The sequence below is a fragment of the Abrus precatorius genome, unplaced genomic scaffold (assembly GCF_003935025.1).
Source record: "Abrus precatorius isolate BTA unplaced genomic scaffold, Abrus_2018 Scaffold3, whole genome shotgun sequence".
Taxonomy (NCBI): Eukaryota; Viridiplantae; Streptophyta; class Magnoliopsida; order Fabales; family Fabaceae; genus Abrus; species Abrus precatorius.
In genome coordinates this window covers 2,091,784-2,114,862 of record NW_020874373.1, presented here as the reverse complement: position 1 = coordinate 2,114,862, position 23,079 = coordinate 2,091,784, and the positions used below count along the sequence as shown (strand labels likewise).

Below are 23,079 nucleotides of genomic sequence, written 5' to 3'. Positions count from 1 at the left end.
ATAATTGAGTTGACTTCAGTTATAAGAAGTATACTTGTATGAATTCTCTTATTTAATAAGCATAAATATAACATATAGCCGTCGTGAACCGCGAATAAAAAACTAACAAAGAGTTTATAAGACTTCTATATTATTAATATATTATTTGAATTAAAAAATCCTGTAGTTTATTTGAATCGACGGAAGAATAAGTAGAAAAAAAAAATTAAACTTTTATGATCGGAGTTTGTTAACGTAAAAAGCAAAAAAATAAAAAAGTGAAACTTTTATGTGAAATATCGTTTTATTTTCTTTATTTCGTGCAAAAATATTAATTGTGAATGAGAGAAATTTTTTAAATGAATCTCAACCTTTTTCTTTCTCATAATTGAAATTGACCATTTCTCTCGTTTTATTTTTTACTATTTTAGCATCTTGAATCCATTCATTCAAATTTAGTATAAATGAAAGACCAAAAGTATATAAGTTATATGTAGTGTTACATATATACAACGGCAGTACCATTGTACCAAGAAAAACATTGTTCTCTCTTACTTTTCTTAGCACCCTCCGATTTTATTTTATTTTATTTGTTCTAAGTCATCCATGAGAAAAACACTCAAGCGAAAACAAAGTTTGCTTATTGAGAATCAGTAGCTGTAAAAAAGATGAACTTTCCTCCACTATATTAACCAATTTTCGTAATATCTTCAATTAAGCATGAAAGGTTGAAGTGAGATGAACCTTCCTTTACTATAGCACCTCTTGCCATCTTTCCAAGCTCTATTGCTCTGGTCCTCCTCTTCTCACCCTCTTCACCTTCAACCATGCACATCTCTATAGCCTCTATGATTCTACTTTTCTTCACCATTAAGCCAACTTTCTCTTCATCCCCCCACCTTACAGGAACCTCAACACCTATTTGAACTCCAATCTTCAAAACTTGCACAATTAATTTTTCATTTAAGAATTGCTCAGCAAATAAAGGCCAAGTTATCATTGGCAACCCGGAGCACACACCTTCTATTGTTGAATTCCAGCCACAATGGGTCAAGAATGCACCAATTGCAGGGTGAGACAGTATCAAAGTTTGTGGAGCCCAACCCTTTATGACAAGTCCTTTACCTCTTACCCTTTCTTCAAAATTTTCATCTTTTAACCAATTTTTTAGCTCTGAAAATTTTTCTTCTGAAGTTTTGACCACCCAAATAAATGGTTTATTTGATGCTTCTAAACCCAACCCAAGTTCTATCAATTGTGATGTAACGAGCCTACATAAGCTACCAAGGCACACATAAACAACTGATCTTGGTTTCATTGAGTTTAACCATTCTAAGCAATGTTTCTCTTCAATTGAAGGCTTGTTTCCTCTTTCAAACTTATCCAAACTAACGTTGTTGCACAGAGACACAGGACCAATGCACCAAACCCGCTTGTTTAAGGCCTTTTCATACTCCTTAGCGCACCCTTGCTCCAATTCTTCAAAACTATTCACCACAACACCATAAGCAGACATTTCAGCCTCATACATGTTGTGTCTAAAATCATCCAAATCAGGTAGAGCCACAAATGCTCCGGGGAGTTGTGCTTTGGTTACCTCAATCTTCTGAGGCATTCCTGGTATGACAAAAGGTTCTGAGTCAGAAGTGCATGAAAGGTGGGAATTGTGGAGTTTGATATTATAGGAGCTGAGTAATGAAAAACAGGACATCCCATGAAAGACAAGTCTTGGAATATTGAACTTCTTGGCTGTTATAGATGTCCAAGAGAGGCATTTATCTGATATAATGCAACTTGGAGGAAAAACATGGTTTTGGAGGTACTGCTCCAAAGGGTCTTGCAGCATGTCAAGGGCAATATAAAAATTTCTGAGTAGGTTTCTTGATGGTAAAGTATCAAGGTTGTCACAACCAAATGGAAGTCCCACTTTTTGGCATGGAAATGGGATTTGTAGAAGTTGAATTGAAAGCCCGGATTTTGCTGCTCTTACAATTATTTGCTCAAATCTTGAGGCATTGTGAGGGGTACTTACCAAAGTGACAATAACCCCTCTCTCCGCCAAAATTCTTGCCATGTCTATCATAGGGATCATGTGGCCTTGTGCTAGAAGTGGAACTAATACAAAGTGAGGCTGCTTAAGTGGCAAAGCCATCAAGGCAATGAAGTGAGAAGTGGATGATAAAATGGATTTGATCTGCATGGTCACTAGGACATGGTATAAATAAATTGAGAAAGCCCAATGTTGTTGATGCCCAAGCGTCACACATATGACTTGTTAAATGATCTCAAACCCTTGAAAGTTGAAAGTAATATTTTTTAGTACACAATATTTAAGTGTCCCTCTAAATAGTACACTATATTTTTCTTTGAGTGAAAAAAAGTTGGGAGGGGGAGACCTACCTAAATCCCTTGAATCCATCCCTATATTGGTTAGATTGTCACAAAAGGACCCCCCACCATAGGAAACTGATAAAATTTTACATTTTTATAAAGTATTATTAAAGGTATAATTTTATGAAATTTTGACACATTATTAATATATAACTTGATTTACAAAGACAGTAAATTCTCACTGGGTAGATTTTTTTAGTAGTTTTTGAGATTGTATATGTGAAGCATTTTAGTCTTAGATTTTAAAAATCTATTATGATATTTTTACTTTGTTTTTTACTTCCATTTTATATATAAAAGACTAAAACAAGTAATATTTTATAAAATTGGAAAGTAATAATAAGTTTTTAAAATTTTAAGAGCTACTAAAATTATTAAGAATTTTAGGTTATATCTTACAGGTTTTCATAATAGTCTTTCTACTACGTAATAAAATAAGCAGTAAATGAAAAATACATATATTTATTATCTTTAGAAGAAAAAATATTTGGTAATTAAAAAATTTATTAATAAAAAAGATTAAAAAAAATTCAATGATTAACTCAAAAATCTCGAGGAGCAACATAAATCCTCTTCATTGAAGAGGTCATGAGGTTGCCTTAGAAAAGCAAAACTAGTTTTATATTTAGCATAATCTCTATGGTCAATTTCATGTACAGTCCACAAAATACCTACGGCTGTATTATTATAAGTTTTAGAATAGATTACGATTATTTATTTATCCTGAATATTCACCTTTTACTGTATTATATAGTATATCAATATATCCATAAAATATTATATAGACTGCTAGAACGAATTATTAGATAAAATTAAAAAAAAATACTTAATCAATATATTTAAAAATATAAAATAATAAACCTTTTTGGGAGTATCAACACTGAAAATTAATGTGTAGACAATAACTAGAAAGCCGCCATGGATTGGTAACTGAGACTTTCTAAGCTTAGTTTCAAACGGAATGTTCCTTCGTCCCACCAAAGAAATTAAACAACGTAGATACGTGGGTTTTGAAGAGTAAAGATTCAATCAATTGTCAAGAAGAAACATAGATTTCTTAGCAAATTGCATTTGAATTTTCCCCATTCAAGATATGTAATCGAATGACTGAAATTGAAGACATTTCTTAGCAAACTACACAACTAATGATTTCATAGTATGTAATCGCATCTCTATACATTTCTATGCATCACTTTCATGGAAAAATTATATTCAAATTTTAATTATTCTTTCCTGTTATTTTATAAGAAACAAATAATTAATTTATTAAAATTAACAAAAAGTATTTTATATATAATAAATTAATATATATTAATAATTAATATAACTAAAAATATATAATTATTTTTCTAATTAAAATAAGATACTGATAATTATGTTTTATACATCCGACAGTGCAGGGAATAGCTTTTGATATACAAAACAAAAGAAACTGCCAATGCCAAACAAACAAAAACAAGCGTATAAAATGGACGAGAAACAACCACTCGCATTAAACATTAAATGGCTTCTGATAAAGTGGCAGTGTTCTATGCCATAATAAATAATGCCCCACAAATCATTTGCCTGGTTAGAAATGGGAATACTCGTGTATGGATAATAATTCAAAGTGTCCATTTTTGGAAATTTTTTTATATTGGTTTTTTTTAATTTAAAAAATATGAAACTTTATCACTTTTTTATTTTTTTATTTCTGAATTTTTGTACTGCATAAAAAATTGCCCCATATTCTCATAATTTTGTAAAAACTCTCATATTTTTTGAATTTTGAAAAAAAAAACTATATAAAAAAAATTAGCCTCTATTTTTCTTGCATATCGAATATATTTGTAATTAATCTAATTATTTTTTTTAATTTTATTAATACATAAAAGCATTATACGTTAAAAATCTCATATTTTTTGAATTTAAAAATAAAACCATACATTAAAAAAACTACAATCCATGTCGAGAGGTGGGGCATCAAACTTATTATTGTTCAGAATTTTTGTTGGAGTATTGCCTGATATCTTGGATCAACTGGGTCACATTGAAGTGAGAAGCTCCTCCTTCTTCCACAGCTCTCTTAGCCATCTCCGCAAGCTCTCTAACCCTTTTTCTTCTCTCCTCACTTTCATTTCCTTCATCCATTAACTTCTCTATACCCCTCACAACATCCTCCCTCTTCACCAAGACCCCTGTTTTCTCTTCTTCACCCCATTTCAAAGGACACTCCCCCCCAACACTTACTCCAATTCCTAGTACGTGCACAGCGAACTTCTCATTGAAAAACTGATCCCCGAACAAAGGCCACGTAAGCAGTGGCACGCCAGCACATATTGCTTCCAAGGTAGAGTTCCAACCACAGTGTGTTAAGAACCCTCCAATTGCAAGGTGTGATAGTATTAATACCTGAGGAGCCCAACCCCGAATCAAAAGGCCCAACCCTTTAGTCTTTTCCTCAAACCCCGTTTCCATAATCCACTCGTTCAACTCTTCTGTTTGATTTTTTTCCCTTATAACCCAAATGAAAGGCCTTTTGCATGCTTCTAAGGCCATACCAAGCTCTATAAACTGTAAAGGAGTTAAATTGCAAACACTTCCAAGACATGCGTAGATTACTGACCTTTGTTTTTGCAAATCAAGCCACTTCATGCAATTTTCAGCATCACTTGACACCTTGTTCCCTCTATCAGCCCTATCCAAGTATTCCTTGTTTGTAAGCGAAACTGGACCAACACACCACACTTTATCATTTTTATCCTTCTTGAAATCCCTCACGTATGTTTCTTCCAACTCCTCAAAAGAATTCACCACCACCCCATAAGTTAACATTTCAGCTTCTGCTATTTTAATAGCAAAATTCTTCCGGTCTTTCTCCATTGGTAGTGGGATTTGTGCTTTGGTCACCTCAATTTTATCAGGAATGTTGGGTATGACTAAGTACTCTGAATCTGTGGCTACGCTCTCAACAACCTTCGAACTACTCAACTTTTGTAGCCATACGAGGCAGAAGCAACTCACTCCGTAGAAAGAAATTCTGGGAATGTTGAATTTCTTAGCGATGTGGGCTGTGTATGAAAAACAAAAGTCAGAGATTATGCAGTTTGGTTTGGGTGTTAACTCTTCGAACATTTTTTCCGCTGGTTCGTGCAGAATGGTGTTTGCTGGAGCAAAGAAATTCAGGCCCATGCCCATTGAAGGTAGCATGTCAAAATTCTCACACCCTTCTGGAAATCCAGTATCTTTGGATGGGAATTGGAGTAGAGCTAAACGGAGGTTAAGACCATGTTGTGAGGCACGAGCGAAGGTTTCTGAGAAACGGGAAGCGTTATGTGGGGTTGTGACTACGGTGACAATCATGTTGCTGTGTGCTAAGATTGTTGCAAGATCTATCATAGGGAGCATGTGTCCTGGAGCCATCAGTGGAAACAAAACGAAGTGAAGTTGAGGTTCTATGGAAGCCATTTGGACTTGGAGCATGAATGGGGTTACTCAGATACCCTTTTTAATAATAAACATATTACGTGGATGATGATTAACTAAGGCCCTTCTTGGCCTGCCTACCACGTGATTGAGGGAGGATCAGAAATAATGCAACTTTATTTTGTCTCTTATCAGAATTATGCATTAAAAGTAGGTAAATATTTTTAGAAATAATGCAACTTTATTTTGTCTCCCATCAGAATTATGCATTAAAAGTAGGTAAAGATTTTTAATTAATAATATATATATATATATATATATATATATGAATAATCTTTTTACTATGTTTAAAAACTCTTATATTTAATCTAAATATTTTATTTAACTTAAATTTAATGACTAATAAAATAATAAATTATAACTCGTTAAATTTAAGTTAAATAAAATATTCAGATAAATTATAATAGTTTTTAAATTTATACTAATGTAAGAAAATTTTGTTTCATATAATTATATATATATATATATTAATAATAATTTTATTTAATAATAAAATATATATAATAATATTTTTTTATATAATTTATCACTTTTTTATTAATATAATTTTTTAAATATAATATTCATAAAAAAATTTAAAATATCATAGCACACACCAAAAAAGTATTCTATGATTGAAAGTCGAACATGGTAGATGCATTATGTGTTACATTTACCCTTAAATCAAGCACATAATTTAGATTGTGGAGTGTTTATACTACCTGGTATGGGCAATTGGGACCCAGAGCAAATGCTTTTGGGTCGTTGATGCATATATAATCTTTATTTATATTGCAATTATTTTTTTAATTGTATTATTTATCTATTTTATTAATTAAACTAATATTATTTTACTATTATTTTTTCTATTTTAAATAATTGTATAACATATATTTTTTAAAAAATAATACAAAAGATAGATCTAAAGGAAGTACCATCAATCAACACGAGACATGGTAATAATTAAATAGCGATGGCATCAGCTAAACTATTGAGTTAAATGCTGTTCTGATCCTTCGTTTAAAAACATGGATTAGGAAAAATTAGGTTAGACTTAATTTATAGGATATGAGTGCTTTATTTACTATATTTAAAGTTTAAGTTTAATTTATTTATTTAATGTATTTTTTTAGTTTAATACGACGGTTTTAAAAGTTTAGATTAATTTAATATTTTATTTATGGTAAAACATTTTAAATACACTTATAAACATTTTTTTAAAAAAATAAGTTAATAGACTCAAAAGATAATATATATGTATATATATAAATTTAAATATGCTTAAGTTTAAAATATTATGTTAAAATTTTAATATAACAACAATATTTATTTAAATAGATTAACTTGTGAAATCCAAAAAAGTTTTAAAAAATTCAAATTTAATTTTTTTAACTAAATAATTTTTTTGAAAAAATAACCTAACTCATTTAATAAATAAATTCATCACAATCTAACTAGTGTAAACATACATACGTCAAGGTGACAGGTCCCGACATATGATTATTTTCATCCTTAATTTTAAAGATTGACCCATAATTTCTCTACTATTGTCAGTTGATTTTGACATTGCCCACAATTTTTTGGATAAATAATTTGCAATTTGAAGCGGATGATCCACCATCTTCAACAGCCTTATGAGCCATTTCTTTTATCTCTCTAGCTCTGTTCCTCCTTTGTTCCCCATCTCCACCTTGCTCCATGAGCTGGTCAATAGCCTTCTTCACACCCTCCTTCTTCACCAATACTTCCTTAGCCTTCATGGGATCCGCAACAACTTCAACCCCAATCCTCACACCAATCTTCAGCACTTGCACAATGAGCTTCTCATTAAAAAATTGCTCACCAGACATTGGCCAAGTTATCATAGGGACCCCTACAGAAACTGCTTCCAATGTGGAATTCCAACCACAATGTGATAAGAACCCACCAATTGTAGGATGGGATAGTATCTCAACTTGTGATGCCCATCCTCTAATTATGACACCTCTTCCTCTGTTCTTCTCTTCAAACTTCTTCTCTTCTAACCATTTCTCCAACTCTTCACAACAATCATTTTTTCCAATTACCCAAATGAATGGGTGGCTTGATGCTTCCAAGCCCAAAGCAAGCTCCTTCAATTGTGAAGCCATAATGCGAGACATGCTGCCAAAACAAACATAGATGATGGAGCAAGGCTTGTTGGAAGAAAGAAAGTTTAGACATTCAGATTCATCCATTGACTTGTCCAACATTAACTTGTCATGCAAAAAAAGTGGTCCTATACACCAAACTTTTCTCACCACTTTCTCATACCCTTTCACGTACATGTTCTCCAACTCCTCAAAAGTGTTCACTAATATCCCTTCAGCTGAAAGTTCAGCCGCTTTGAATTGATCAATAGCATGTTTCCAAGCCTTTGAGTCCATCTTGATTGCATCGGGTAACTGTGCCTTGGTGAATTCAATCGTGTCAGGTAAGTCAGGTACAACAAATGGCGTTGACATTGAGGTGGCACTCTCATGCACCTTGGAAAGGCTAATGTTATGTGAGCACAAGAGGGTGAAACAAGAGATTCCGTGGAAGACAAACCTTGGTATCTTAAACTTGGATGCAACATTTGATGTCCAAGGAAGACATATGTCGGAAACCATGCAACTGGGTAGTGTTTCCCACTCTGAAAGCCATTTCTCAAGTGGCTCTTTCAGCATATTGGAAGCGGCGAAAAACGGGTGTTGATATTGAGGGGAAGGAAGGGTGTCCATGTTTTCACACCCTTCTGGCAATCCTGCTTGTGTGCAAGGAAAGGGTAGCAAGTGAAAATGAATTTTGAGATTTAAGGTTTTTGCTTGATCAATGACCATGTTGAACCTGGCTGCATTAAGGGGTGTAAGAACGATGGTGACAGAGACACCATTGGCAGCAAGTAATTTGGCCAACTCTGTGAAGGGAATGAGATGGCTTTGGGACATTAAGGGAACAAGAAGGAAGTGTTGTTGCTCAGTTTGGCAAGCCATGGAGTAGGAAGGGAAAGTAGTTACTCCGATAATATCAAATCTTGATAGATGGTGAGAAAATAAAACGCTAAAAAGAAAGGATGGTGGCAATCTTTCTCCTCCCCTCAAATCTTGGATTTCTACCACCACCATGTTCTTTTCACTCTTCTTTGGAAGGTGATTATTTATATAATTTTGTTATTTCACAAGTAGAATCAAGTCTATTTTAAAAATTTTACAATTGAAAATAATTTTCATAAGTTATTTCAATAACTTTTATTATTAAATTTATCACTTAAACTATTATTCAAAAATATTTTATTTAATAAATACTTAAATAAGTTGTGTATTTAAATGTATCTTATAATTTTTTGTGATATTAAGAATTGATAATATATTTGTATTAAATTTACTAATTTAAAAATTTATATGAAATTATAAGATCATTTTAATAAAATCAAGTGTATTTTGGGATATAAGTAAGTGTGTCTTGAATATTAATTATTAGTGGGATAGTAGATGCCCCGATATTATCAAATCTTGATAGATGGTGATAAAATAAATGCGAAATAGAAAGGAAGGTGGCGATCTTTCTCTCCCCTGAAATCTTGAGGTTCTGCAACAGCCATTATTATATTATTTTGTTATTTATTACGGGAATTTTACTCGTAATAGATTATAATTTTCTTTCTACATATATATTTTTACAATAATATTTATAATAAAAAGATACAGAATAAAATAAACAGTTATATTGGCAAAAGCAGAAAAGATGTTCTGAGGGGTGGCTCAGCATTGGCCTAACCCTTTGACACGTAGGATATGATCAATTAGAAGGGACATGTTGCAGTAAGAAGATCCACCTTCACCTATTGCTTTCCTTGCAACGTCCGTAAACTTTCTAGCTCTTTCCCTTATTTTTCCGTTGTCTTCGCCTTCACCCATTACCTTCTCAATACATTCCTCAACATTTTCCCTCCTCACCTGAACACGAGACTTGTGTTCCTCTCCCAAGTGCACAACACATTCAGCTCCCACGCTCACCCCATTCCCCACCACTTGTACGATGACCTTCTCATTATAAAATTGTTCACCAAACAGAGGAAAAGTTACCAGGGGCACCCCAGCACAAATCCCCTCTAGTGTAGAATTCCATCCACAATGTGTCAAAAACGCTCCTATTGCTGTGTGTGACAATATCAACACTTGTGGTGCCCAACCCTTTATCAAAACCCCTCTCCCTTTTACCCTCTCTTCAAACCCATTTTCCAATAACCACTTCTCCATTTCCTCTTTTCCATACGCACCCCTTAGCACCCAAATGAATGGCCTTTTTGTTGCTTCCAATCCTAATCCAAGCTCTATCAGCTGCTCAGGTGTTGCACGGTTTAGACTACCTAGGCAGACATAAATCACTGACCTCGAAGGCCACGAATCAAGCCACTTAAGATACTTGCTCTCTTCATCATTTGCATTTCTCTTACTTCTCTCAGCCTTGTCCACGTCATCCTTGTTGGATAGTGATACAGGACCGACACACCATACCCTATGTCCAGTAACCCTCTGATACTCTTTAACATATTCTGATTCCAACTCTTCGAAAGTATTAACCACTATCCCATATGATTTTTCTGCAACTTCCCTCACTTTCTCACGAAAAGCATTCAACTCGAGGTCTGTGCCAGGATTGAATATCCCGGGTAGCTGAGATCTTCGCAGTTCAATTCTGTGGGGCATTCCTGGGACAACAAATTTCTCTTCATCAGAGACAGCTTCATAGACCTTGTAATTATGTAAAATGTGATTGCATAGGAGAAAGAAACAATTGGTCCCATCGAATATTATTCTTGGGACATTAAACTTGTGGGCAATATCAGCTACACATATGAAATGTTTGTCGGCAATTATGCAGCTTGGAAATGGGCTTAGCTTTTGGAATAGCTCTTCTAGTGGTTGCTGCAACATGAGTAAAGCGATGTTGAAGTTGCTTAGTAGATCCATAGAAGGCAAGGTGTCTATGCTTTCATATCCCTCTGGGATTCCAGCCTCTGAAGATGGAAATTGAACATGGAGAATTTGAATGGGTGATCCAGATTGGATTTCTCTATCTATGCTAGCTTGGAATTGGATGGAATTGAGGGGTGTGGTGACTATGGTCACTTTTACTTTGCGGCGTGCAAACAATTTCGCCATGTCTACCATGGGAAGAAGATGACCTGGGGCCATTAAGGGAATGAAAACAAAGTGGAGGCGGCAGAGAGGTGTTGAATCCATCCCAAGTTTCTGTGTCATTGGAATACACAACAAAATTTTAGTTTTAACATTCACTTAAAAAATAAGGAAATTATTCTTCGACAGAAAAAGGGTATAGAGAATGCAGTGAGTAACCAATTTTAACATCTGAATTAGGAATAACGAGGCTTTTTCGCTTCTTTTTTCTTTTTTCCTGCAAATTATGAGTGATTAGGGATGGTCTATACTCGACATGTATCATTGTATTTGCTACCTACTTGACATCAGATTGTGTTGTCCTCGTGGAAAGGGTTGGATAAAAAGTTATATACATAAGTTTTTATTAAAAAATTGTTGATAAATTAAGTTATTAAAAAAAAGGGTAAATAACTTGTTTGAAAAAAAAGTAATATTTTTCTTATGCCAGCCGTGCACGTCTCTTCGGACGGAGACTGCTGGAATCTCGCTGTTGAGACCTGAGAGGGACAGAGGGGGTGACAACATTAAGCAGCAAACATTTGCCTTTATATATATTAAAATATGATATTTTAGAAAATATTACAGGAATATAAACAATTTTTAGAATTAGTTAATAAAAAATTTATATAAAATTTGTTAAAAATTCCTAATGATATTTTTATTAATTTCTTAATCATTAATGGCATTTCTTAGTTTTTAATATATTTTTTTCAAAAAACTTCACTAATATTTTTTTTTAAAGCTTTTTAAGAAATTTTTTATTGACATTTTTTATGTTTAATTTTTTAATCTCTACACCTGTGTCAGAAAATGCCAATAGCAATTTTTTAATCAAAATTTTATATTTCAATAAATATTATTTTGAATACTATATATTAATAATTAAAAATCCATTATTAATATTTTTTAATTAGACTATTCATACTTTTAATTTTGATATTTTTAAATTTATATTTATATACATTTGTAAAGCACACATCATAATTATTTAAGTTTATTTCTTCATATAACATACGAAATATAGAAAGTATGATAAAAATATATATAAAACACGATATAAATAATTTTTTTTACTTATACAAAATAAAAATTATTTTTTGTGATTGTATAGTTTAACTTATATATTTTTTAATTATGTTTGGTAAATAAACATTATATTTGATAATTATAATAAAAAATTAAATATTCAAAAAAAATTTACAAAAATATTAAGAGATTATTTGAGAAAGAAAGTTCTTGAAGAAAGAAAAAGGAAGAACAAATATTCTTTTAAATAAATATATTTAAATTAATATATTAATTATGTATTTATTATCATAAATAATATATAATTTTCTTAATTTAAAATTAATATATATATATATATATCATTTCCTTTTTTTCCTCCAAAAAAATTATTTTCTAAATATATCTTAAAAGTAAAATTTGTAAAACAAAAATAAAGCTGGAAGACTTGAATTTGATGTGCCATTAATATTATTTATTTATTGAAATATTTAATTATCATTATTAATTGGTTTGTTAATCATTTTTTAAATTAATTAAACATTTAATGATAAATATTAATAATATGATTCTTTACCAATTATATTTAATTATGTCTTATCAATATTATTTAAAAAATCAAGATCTCAAACAATTATTAATATAAATAAATTTTCTAAATTGCATAATAATTTAAAATTAAAATTTAAAGCAAATATATTATTGTTAATTAATATTAACGGGTGAAATTAATTGAAACCTGTTATATTTTGTCGAATGATCATCTAACTCTTTTATTTACACGTGGCCTCAGTCTCACACCCGCACCCTATTCTCGCGTCTTCTCCCTTGATGCTTCCATTCAACTTATCTAAAAAATTAAGAGAAACAAAACAAATAAAAATAAAATTATTATTTGTTTTTATAAGTAATTAAAAATAGGTAAAAAAATATATTAAATATTTCTAATCAGTATTTATAGGATATTCATTAATAAGACTTGTCTTTTAATAGAAAAATGAATAAATTTGAATTAAATTTACAAACTAGTAATTAATTAATAATCAAATATTCGCATTAAACAAAAAGTATAATATTAATAATTTTAACATATTAAATAATAATAATAATAATAATAATAATATATACTACAGACATGGTATTTTATTATAATAATAATAATAAGAAGAAGAATTATAAATAATTTAACTATTTATCTTAAAGAAATTTAATTTTTTATTTCAACAATGATAAGTGACTTTACAACTCAATTTTTTTAAAGCAAATATTAGTATTTTAAGTAATTAAACACTTTGAGAGTAGCCTTTCGCAAGGAAGGACAAAAAATTATATGAAAAAAATAATAGCTCCCAATAGAAAAATAATGAATTTTATTAATAAATTTAAATAATTTTTATTTTAGCATTATAAATATTTTATTTATTTTAGTTTTCTATTTTTTGTATTTTTACTATTTTTTTACTTTAAAACTAAATAAATAAAATTTTATAAATTTAAAGGATAAAATGAAAATTTTGAAAAATGAAGATTAAAGTAAAGAATATTTATAATTTTAAACACTAAAATATGAGTTTATTTTTTAAAAAATCAATGGTCCTAAAGCAAGGAAAACTTTTCTTGCTAATCTCATTATTTTATTGCTTTTTATTTCTTTTCCTTTCGACTTCAATTATTTTTTAGTTGGTTAAACAATCTAATCAGAAAGCGAGAGAAATAACTCAATTATTTCATAGTTTGTCCTTTTTTTTATAATTTTGTTGGTTGATGCTATTAAATAATGTTGACGCACTTTTTTCAGTATCAAACTATGGAAAAAATAATTTCTTTTGTATACTTCATGTTCTTTTGTTTTGTTTTCTTTCCAATTATTTTATAGTTAAATCAAACAAAGGCTTAGGATCCATTTGTCAATCAAAATTATAACTTCTTTAAAGTTTAGGAAAAGGATATAAGATCTAGGTAAGGTAGTGTCAAATATATATACACACACACACACTAATTCCATGGAATTGATTTTTCAATTCTACAATGATCTCTTAATGTCAAAATTAAAACTTCAAGGTCCAATTTTAATTTCATGTTTTAAATTTAGTTATTAATTATTTTATTAAAATATTAATATGATGGCACTTTTAATTTTGAAGAACCAAATAAAAAATTCACTCAAGTAAAAATATTGCCTAAAAATATATTAATGGCTTGCTAACACATGGTACACCATTTGAAGTACATGAAACACTGCATGATGAGGCCTTTTATTTTGGCAAATGACAATATCACATTTGTGAATTAATTTTTTGGATGATATCTTGGATGAGCAATGTCACATTAGAGTGAGAAGATCCCCCTTTTTCTACAGTTTTGTTGGCCATCTCTGCAAGTTCTTTAACCCTTTTTCTTCTTTCTTCACTTCCGCTTGTATCATCCATTAACCTTTCTACTGCTCTTCCAATATCTTCCTTCTTCACTTGAACACCAATTTCCACTTCCTCGCCCCATTTGACTGCAGGACTCTCCACCCCAACCTTTACTCCAACTTTTAATATATGCACAACTAAACTTTCATTGTAAAATTGATCTGCAAATTGTGGCCACGTAAGCATTGGTACACCAGCACTTATTGCTTCTAAGGTAGAGTTCCAACCACAGTGTGTTATAAACCCTCCAATAGCAGGGTGTGATAATATCAGTAACTGAGGAGCCCAACCCCGAATTAGAAGGCTTCTACCATTGCTCCTTTCCTCAAATCCATCTTCCTTAATCAATTTTTCTAATCCTTCTGATTTACTTCCTTCTCTGATGACCCAAATGAAGGGTCTTTTCGACGCTTCTAAGGCAAACCCAAGCTCCATCAATTGAGGTGGTGCTATATTGCATAGGCTTCCAAGGCATGCATAGATTACAGTCTTTGGCTTTTGGGAATCAAGCCAGCACTTTAGGTGGCACTCATCAATTGAGGCCTTGTTTCCTCTTTCAGCCTTATCCAAGTGATCCTTGTTACTAAGTGATAATGGTCCAAGACACCATACTTTATTGTTTTTAATCTTCTTGTAATCTGCTACATATGATGGCTCTAACTCTTGAAAAGAATTTGTGATTAACCCATAACTAGCAATTTCAGCAGCAAATAATTCATCATTAAACGGTTTCCAATTTCCACCCATTGATATTCCGGTTTGGGCGATGGTCATTTCAATTTCATCAGGGATACCGGGTAAAACAAAATACTCTGATTCAGAGGTTATGCTTCCCTCAATATTATATGCAATTAAATTGTGCAAACATAGGAGAAAGAAGCAACTTACTCCTGCAAAAGAAATCCTCGGAATATTGAATTTTCTAGAAATGTGGATTGTGTATGGCAAAAACATGTCAGAGATGATGCAACTCGGTGGCGGTGTTAACTCTTCAAATAGTTTTTCCACTGGCTGTCGTAGAAAGCTTGTTGCCTCGTAGAAAGTCCAGGCTGTGGCAAGTGAGGGTAGCATGTCAATACTCTCACACCCATGAGGCACTTCAGCTTTTTCACACGGGAATTGAAGTTGAACAAGTCTAATTTGAAAGCCTAATCCAATATAACGATCAAAGAAAGATGTGAATCGAGTTGCATGAAGTGGAGTGGTGACTACTGTGACGATAGCATTGTGGTGCATCAATATTTTTGCAGTGTCCATCATGGGGATCATATGACCTTGGGCCATGAATGGAAATAAGACAAAGTGAAGTTGTGGTGTTTGGGAAGCCATGGTATGCAGGGAAGAATGATATGCACCATCAATTCATCTCAACTCGTTCATTTGTAGTCATTTTTGCATATACTACATTTCTTTGTTAGTGACGTAAGCGCCTACAAAGATAATTTGGATTCTCCAAGTCAACTTTACAGCTGGTGATGCCATTGTCTCTGCACCACTGAATGCAGCATCAGTACTTTTGCATTCCATCAAGAGAAATCCACAAGTCAATAATGTCAGAAAGAAACTAGAAATTACTATTTAATAATTTTTTATAAAATATAAAATTAATTAGTTTAACTATTTTTATAAAATAAATTAGTTTATAATATTTTATAAAAATAAAATTAATAAATAATTTAAAATACTACTTTATTTTAATAAATAATATATTTTGAAATATAAATAAATATTAAATTTTAGATAATATATTTATAAAATTTATATTATACAAATTATATATATAATATTAAAATTATATAAAATAATTAAACAATTAAAATTAAAATTTTATATTATATAAAATTTATTAAATAATGTAAATATTAAAATCTCTCATTCACTGAAAAATGTAAGAAAGTTGAGAGAGACAAGTCAGTATTCTTAGAATTCTAGAAGATGCACGTGAATATATGCAGAATGTGCAGATGTCCACCACAAAAAGTGGCGTGTCTTTTTAAAAAGATGTAAAAAAAAAAAATCACATAATTATTGATTTTCAATTTCATAACAAAAAATTAATTAGTTACTCTTAAATAAAAAAGTTATTCCACAAAAAATAAAAATAAAAAATTTATTAAAAAATTGAGATAATTAAATAGTAAAGTCAATCTGTTTCTTATTTTTATAAAGCACATATAAAGGCACAAAAATCATGTTTTTAGAAAGAAAAAAAAAATCAACAATTGAAAGAACATATTTTTTTAAACAATAAATAAATTATATTAAGTTGAATGGGAAAATAACACTAATTAGCATTTTATTTTTATCAAACGAAATTTAAAATTGGGTATTGGTCCGAAATTACTCAATTTAATGGTAATAATTAAGTAAAAGTTTTAACTCACTGTAGAATAACTTCAATTTTGAGACAGTAGTTTATCTTTTCTTCACTATCATCACCAAAATCACTTGATATAAATAAATAAAATTACTTAATTTTAAATTATTCAATAACTTTTTTTTATTAAACATGATAGCGAGGTAATTATATTTTATTTTATTTTTTAGTTTTTGTTAAATATGAGCTAGTTTAAGAGTGGATTTAATATTTTGTTAAATGTGTTAATTTTGTGAAAAAAAAAAAAGATAAGTGATTTTATATAAAAGAAATATTTTTTTATTGAGACGTGTTGTTTTTTCAGAGAAAAGAAAAAGTAAGTGAACTCTAAAAATAATTTTATCTCTCCTTACATGCTAAATGAATAGTAGAAATAGATTTTTTTTTCTTAAACTTTATTATAATGTTATATAAATTTTAAATGATATAAAAATATAAAAAATGGAAAAAAATTTGAAGAAATATTATATTAATTTTTCATTAAATTATTATTATTATATTTTTTATACAATCTAGATTATATATTTTTTCTATTCATCCACACAAGCAATTTTTCTTCTTTTATTTTTATTCATCAAAACAACACAACTTTTTCACTTAATATTTATTCTATTATTTTACATTTTCTATTTAATTTTATTTAATCTGTCATTCAAATAGATCAAATTTTATTTTGTTAAAATTTAAAAAATTGTAAAAACATTCATTCACCTATTTTCTAAATTTGATTTATTTATATATTTTAAAATAAATCTGATATAAGTTACAATTTAAATTAAATAAAATATAAAAACGAATAAACAATTAGCACAAACACTGGTAATAGTTGGAAAGCAGCAGTATCGGGAACAAACCAGAGGATTTCAAGAGGCAGAATGCTCGTTCACTAGCCATTGGAGATTTATATACAATTAATTGTATAACAGATGTGAACTCAATAAAGTGAGTGTCTGTCATATGGATAATAGTTTCTTAGCACGCGTAAAATCACATACTATATGTTTCTCTAGTTATAACTCTTTTAAAATTCTTTATAAAGAAAGAAAATATGGAGAGAGAGAAAGAAAAATCTTTTTTAATCATTTTTTGTTATCCATAATATTCTTTATAAACACATATATAAATGTTAGCATAATTAATTTAGAAGAATTGAGAAAAGACAAAAAAAAATAAAAAATAACAATGTAACAATATTCTCTTAGTATTTTTCTTACTTGCCCTTGTCCTTACATTTAATATTAGGCACTAAGTAGTCAAGCATCCAAATGGTTTCTGCCTATTCCTGGCTTTGCATCATCTAGCCCATCTGCTAATGCTACCTTCTCATCCATGAAGTTCTTATCTTCTCGTGGAACAACCTCTGCGTCTTGGACCTTATCACAAAACTGTCCCAACCAATATTCCTTGCTTTGATACCATAAAATGAAAATGACATGTCCTCTGTGCTACTAATCAATTCACATCCTGCTAATGACATTGATTTTTCTTAGATAGGTAGTTGTTGAAAAGCTACAAGGTGAGGTATTTTACTCTAAATTGGTTTTTGGCAAACGAGAAAATCATATCTCTGTCTTATTAACTTTTTGCATGATATCTTCAATAAACAAGGTCACATTAGTGTGAGAGGATCCCCCTTTTTCTACAGCTTTTTTAGCCTTCTCTGCTAGCTCTCTAATTCTTTTTCTTCTTGCTTCACTTTCGCTTGTCTCATCCATCAAATTAACTATTGCCCTTTCAACATCTTCTTTCTTCACTAACACACCAATTTCCTCTTCTTCGCCCCATTTAACAGGACTTTCCACCCCAACCTTTACTCCAATCTTTAATATCTGCACAATTAAACTCTCATTCACAAATTGATCTCCAAATAATGGCCATGTAATCATTGGCACACCAGCACATACTGCTTCTATGGTAGAGTTCCAACCACAGTGCGTTATAAACCCTCCAATAGAAGGGTGTGATAATATTAGTATTTGAGGAGCCCAACCCCGAATTAGAAGGCTCCTACCGCTGCTCCTTTCCTCAAATCCATCTTCCTTAATCAATTTTTCCAATCCTTCTGATTTACTTCCTTCTTTGATGACCCAAATGAAGGGTCTTTTTGACGCTTCTAAGGCTAAACCAAGATCCATCATTTGTGGTGGCGTTAAATTGCATAGGCTTCCAAGGCATGCATAGATTACATTCCTCGGACTTTGAGAATCAAGCCAGCACTTCAATTGACACTCGTCAATTGAGGCCTTGTTACCTCTTTGAGCCTTATCTAAGTGAACCTTGTTACTAAGTGATAGTGGTCCAATACACCACATTTTATCATTTCTGACCTTCTTGTAACCCCTTGCATATGCTGGTTCCAACTCTTCAAAAGAATTCATGATTATCCCATAACTACCCTTTTCAGCTGTAAACATTTCATTAGAAAATTGTCTCCAGCTTTCATTTTTTGATAGTCCTGTCTGGGCTAAGGTCATTTCAATTTTGTCAGGGATACCAGGCATTACAAAGTACTCTGATTCAGTACTTACGCTCTCCAAAACATTATAGATTTGTAAATTATGCAGACATAAGAGATAGAAACAACTTACTCCAACAAAAGAAATCCTGGGAATGTTAAATTTCCTAGCAATGTGGATTGTATATGACAAACACATATCAGAAACTATGCAGCTTGGTTGTGGTGTTAACTCTGCAAATAGTTTCTCCACTGGTTGGCGTAGAAAGTTTGTTGCATTGAAGAAACTCAATGCTGTGCCAAGTGAAGGTAGCATATCAAGGTTCTCACACCCATCTGGTAATCCAACTTCTTTACATGGGAATTGAAGTTGAACTATATTAATATGAAATCCAGATTGAGTATAACGATCAACGATCGATGTGAAACGTGATGCATTATGTGGAGTTGTGACTACTGTCACAATAACATTGTGCTCCATCAATATTTTTGCAGCGTCCATCATGGGTATCATGTGGCCTTGGGCCATCAATGGAAATAAGACAAAGTGGTGTTGTGGTTCTTGGGGTGCCATATTTCTTGTGGATGATATGGTACACCGAATAATTCACTTGAACTTGGTTACTGTACGATATTTATATGCACGTTACATCGCTTTATTGGTGATGTAAGCGCCTACGTAATTAAGTTGGATTATACAAGACTCAGTGCATTGCAAATTTCGTTGCCTTTTTGTCTGTTTGGTTCTGCATCGTATATTCGTATGCTGGATCAAATACACCAAGTTCTAAAGTTTTTCTTTTTGTGTATTCCCTTTTTCCCTCTGTCGATCTCAAGCCGGCCATTACAAACGCAATGAGAATGAGAATGAGAATAAATCCTTGTACTAGAATACATTAGTACCATGTAAATCACTGCATACATATGTCGAGAAATGCTAATATCTTCTTGAGGTATGCTTTATTTTTCTTAAGTTTCCTCAAGGACATATGTTAAGAAGTTAAAAGTATATTTTTTTTAAATGAAAATATTTACTATCTTAAAATCATAAAAATATTCAATATATATTTTGTATGGTATTTAATAGAATTTAACTTATAATTAATATAAAATTTCAGTGCAGTATTATAAGTGTTGTTCTTCAATCAGCACATCAGTATTAAAGGTCAGAATATAAGTTTGCGCATGATTAAAATTGAAGTAGTTTTGTTTATAATCAACAATGGAAAATCTGTTTCACTGGATCTTTTGCTCCGGGGCTAAAACCTAGGTTTACTCGCCAGTAGTCTCTCTCTCATTCGCTATGGAACGGGTCTAACTGGAATATCGCTGCCACGAACAACTTAATACAATGGATGAGATGCTAATTTAATTAGTAATTAAATCTTTAATTGTGTATCATGTCCCTCTTCAAATTGCATAGCAGCAAAAATATGATTAACAAATTAAAGAAAATATATAATGTTTGCAGTATGATTTCAACTGTTACAGCTAACAAATGCAACAGGCACATGTAAATTGTATTTCCTTTAGTTACAGCTTGCATTATTGCATATATATGATTATGGCATTCCTATTGTTTTTAGTCTCTTTTTCTTGATTGGTAATGTTAGAATGCTGATAGTTATCCATAATTTACACGATATATGAAAAGTTTTCATCCGTGTACATATAATTTTTGTTATAAACTATTAGTTGCTTTAAGTGTAAAAAATTTGACAGCATTTTATATGATTTTGTATATACCTATACACACACACACACCTGTGATTATGACTAGCTTCTTGATATGGATGCATTTTTCCATTAGAATGATTTCTTATCATATTTTACAAATTCAAAGTATTTTTAGATTTTCTTTTCGTTTAAATATCTTTCTTGTTGTTCCACTTTGTTTTACGAGTTGCTTGGTGCACATACATATTATATGTTTGGCTAATAATAATTTGGCGAAGGAATACAAACAAAACGTTATCCTAAAAAGTAATTGTCGCCGGCCTATGCATATAGTTGACATGCACTAAAAGGAAGTTAGAGAAGGCTAATAATAATTCGAATGCTAGACTTTCACCGTTCAAACCAATGCGTTGTATCTTATAATGAAAATGACATTTAATTCCTATGTGCTAATCAAATACATTGAGTTTTATTAGAGATTCAACCAACGTATGAGACCACTAAAACTTAATTAGACAGCAATACTAATTGTCATTGGCAACTTACATATACACTACAACCAACAAAATAATTGCTTACAGAAAAATATCTTGTGAACATTAAAATGACTTTGTGAAATTACTTCTCGTGTAAATGTTGTCCCCTTTAATATAGGAGTATATTTTAGGAATATAAATAGAATAAATAAAAAAATAAAAAAAATTATGCAGGATAACACATAAAAGGTTAATTTTTTTTGGTTTAAACAGCGGAATGGTTGCCTAAAAATATTGTATTAACTGGCACAATTTATGAATAACTTTGAAAGAACTATATGGTCATCGTTTAAAAGACAGATAGTCAGTGAAAAACTACGGCTTATGGCAGATGACAATATCCCATATCTCAACGAATTTTTTGGATGATATCTTGGATGAACACCACCACATTAGAGTGAGAGGACCCCCCTTTTTCCACAGCCTTTTTTGCCATCTCTGCAAGCTCTTTAACCCTTTTCCTTCTTTCTTCACTTTCGCTTGTATCATCCATTAACCTTTCTATTGCTCTTCCAATATCTTCCTTCTTCACTTGAACACCAATTTCCTCTTCCTCGCCCCATTTAACAGGAATCTCCACGCCAACCTTAACTCCAACTTTTAATACATGCACAGCGAAACTTTCATTCAAAAATTGATCTGCAAATAGTGGCCACGTAAGCATTGGCACACCAGCACATATTGCTTCTAAGGTAGAGTTCCAACCACAGTGCGTTATAAACCCTCCAATAGAAGGGTGTGATAATATTAGTATTTGAGGAGCCCAACCCCGAATTAGAAGGCTCCTACCGCTGCTCCTTTCCTCAAATCCAGCTTCCTTAATCAATTTTTCCAATCCTTCTGATTTACTTCCTTCTCTGATGACCCAAATGAAGGGTCTTTTTGACGCTTCTAAGGCTAAACCAAGCTCCATCATTTGTGGTGGCGTTAAATTGCATAGGCTTCCAAGGCATGCATAGATTACAGTCTTTGGCTTTTGAGAATCAAGCCAGCACTTTAGGTGGCTCTCGTCAATTGAGGCCTTGTTACCTCTTTCAGCCTTATCCAAATAATCTTTGTTAATGAGTGATACAGGCCCTACACACCACACTTTCCCACCTCTAACCTTCTTGTAATCCCTTACATATGCTGGTTCCAACTCCTCAAAAGAATTCATGATCATCCCATAACTACCCATTTCAGCTGCCATAATTTCTTCACCCAATTGTTTCCAAGTTTCATTCATTGGTTGTGCTGCTTGGGCTATGGTCATTTCAATTTTGTCAGGGATACCGGGCAAAACAAAGTGCTCTGACTCAGAAGCTATGCTCTCCCTAATGTGATAAACGCGTATATAATGCAGACACAGAAGACAAAAGCAACTTACGCCAACAAAAGAAATCCTAGGAATATTGAATTTTTTGGCGATGTCGGTTGTGTATGGCAAACACATGTCAGAGATTATGCAACTTGGTGGTGGTGTTAACTCTTGAAATAGTTTTTCCACTGGTTGTTGTAATAGTCTTGTTGCTTTGAAGAAATTGGTGGATGTGCCAAGTGAAGGTATCATGTCAAGATTCTCACACCCATCTGGTACTCCAGCTTGTGCGCACGGGAATTGAAGTTGAACTAATCT

At 31.5% G+C, this 23,079-nt stretch overlaps 6 protein-coding genes across 6 annotated transcripts; all 6 read right to left on the bottom strand.

The window, feature by feature from the left end:
- Nucleotides 1–667: 667 nt before the first annotated feature.
- Nucleotides 668–2,131, bottom strand: LOC113860839 (UDP-glycosyltransferase 73D1-like). Its single transcript, XM_027493364.1, has one exon. The coding sequence runs from the start codon at nt 2,129–2,131 to the stop codon at nt 668–670; it is 1,464 nt and encodes a 487-aa protein (XP_027349165.1).
- Nucleotides 2,132–3,848: 1,717 nt separating this feature from the next.
- Nucleotides 3,849–6,022, bottom strand: LOC113863319 (UDP-glycosyltransferase 73C1-like). Its single transcript, XM_027496862.1, has one exon. The coding sequence runs from the start codon at nt 5,830–5,832 to the stop codon at nt 4,342–4,344; it is 1,491 nt and encodes a 496-aa protein (XP_027352663.1). The 5' UTR covers nt 5,833–6,022; the 3' UTR covers nt 3,849–4,341.
- A 1,342-nt stretch (nt 6,023–7,364) lies between these two features.
- Nucleotides 7,365–8,807, bottom strand: LOC113860837 (UDP-glycosyltransferase 73C3-like). The gene has a single exon (XM_027493360.1). It carries the CDS (start codon nt 8,805–8,807, stop codon nt 7,365–7,367), a length of 1,443 nt encoding a protein of 480 aa, XP_027349161.1.
- Nucleotides 8,808–9,442: 635 nt separating this feature from the next.
- LOC113863238 (UDP-glycosyltransferase 73C3-like) lies at nt 9,443–11,251 on the bottom strand. The gene has a single exon (XM_027496743.1). It carries the CDS (start codon nt 11,076–11,078, stop codon nt 9,576–9,578), a length of 1,503 nt encoding a protein of 500 aa, XP_027352544.1. The 5' UTR covers nt 11,079–11,251; the 3' UTR covers nt 9,443–9,575.
- Nucleotides 11,252–13,768: 2,517 nt separating this feature from the next.
- LOC113860705 (UDP-glycosyltransferase 73C1-like) lies at nt 13,769–15,820 on the bottom strand. The gene has a single exon (XM_027493198.1). It carries the CDS (start codon nt 15,746–15,748, stop codon nt 14,279–14,281), a length of 1,470 nt encoding a protein of 489 aa, XP_027348999.1. The 5' UTR covers nt 15,749–15,820; the 3' UTR covers nt 13,769–14,278.
- Nucleotides 15,821–17,878: 2,058 nt separating this feature from the next.
- On the bottom strand, nt 17,879–20,050 carry LOC113860706 (UDP-glycosyltransferase 73C2-like). The gene has a single exon (XM_027493199.1). The coding sequence runs from the start codon at nt 19,823–19,825 to the stop codon at nt 18,356–18,358; it is 1,470 nt and encodes a 489-aa protein (XP_027349000.1). The 5' UTR covers nt 19,826–20,050; the 3' UTR covers nt 17,879–18,355.
- Nucleotides 20,051–23,079: the final 3,029 nt, after the last annotated feature.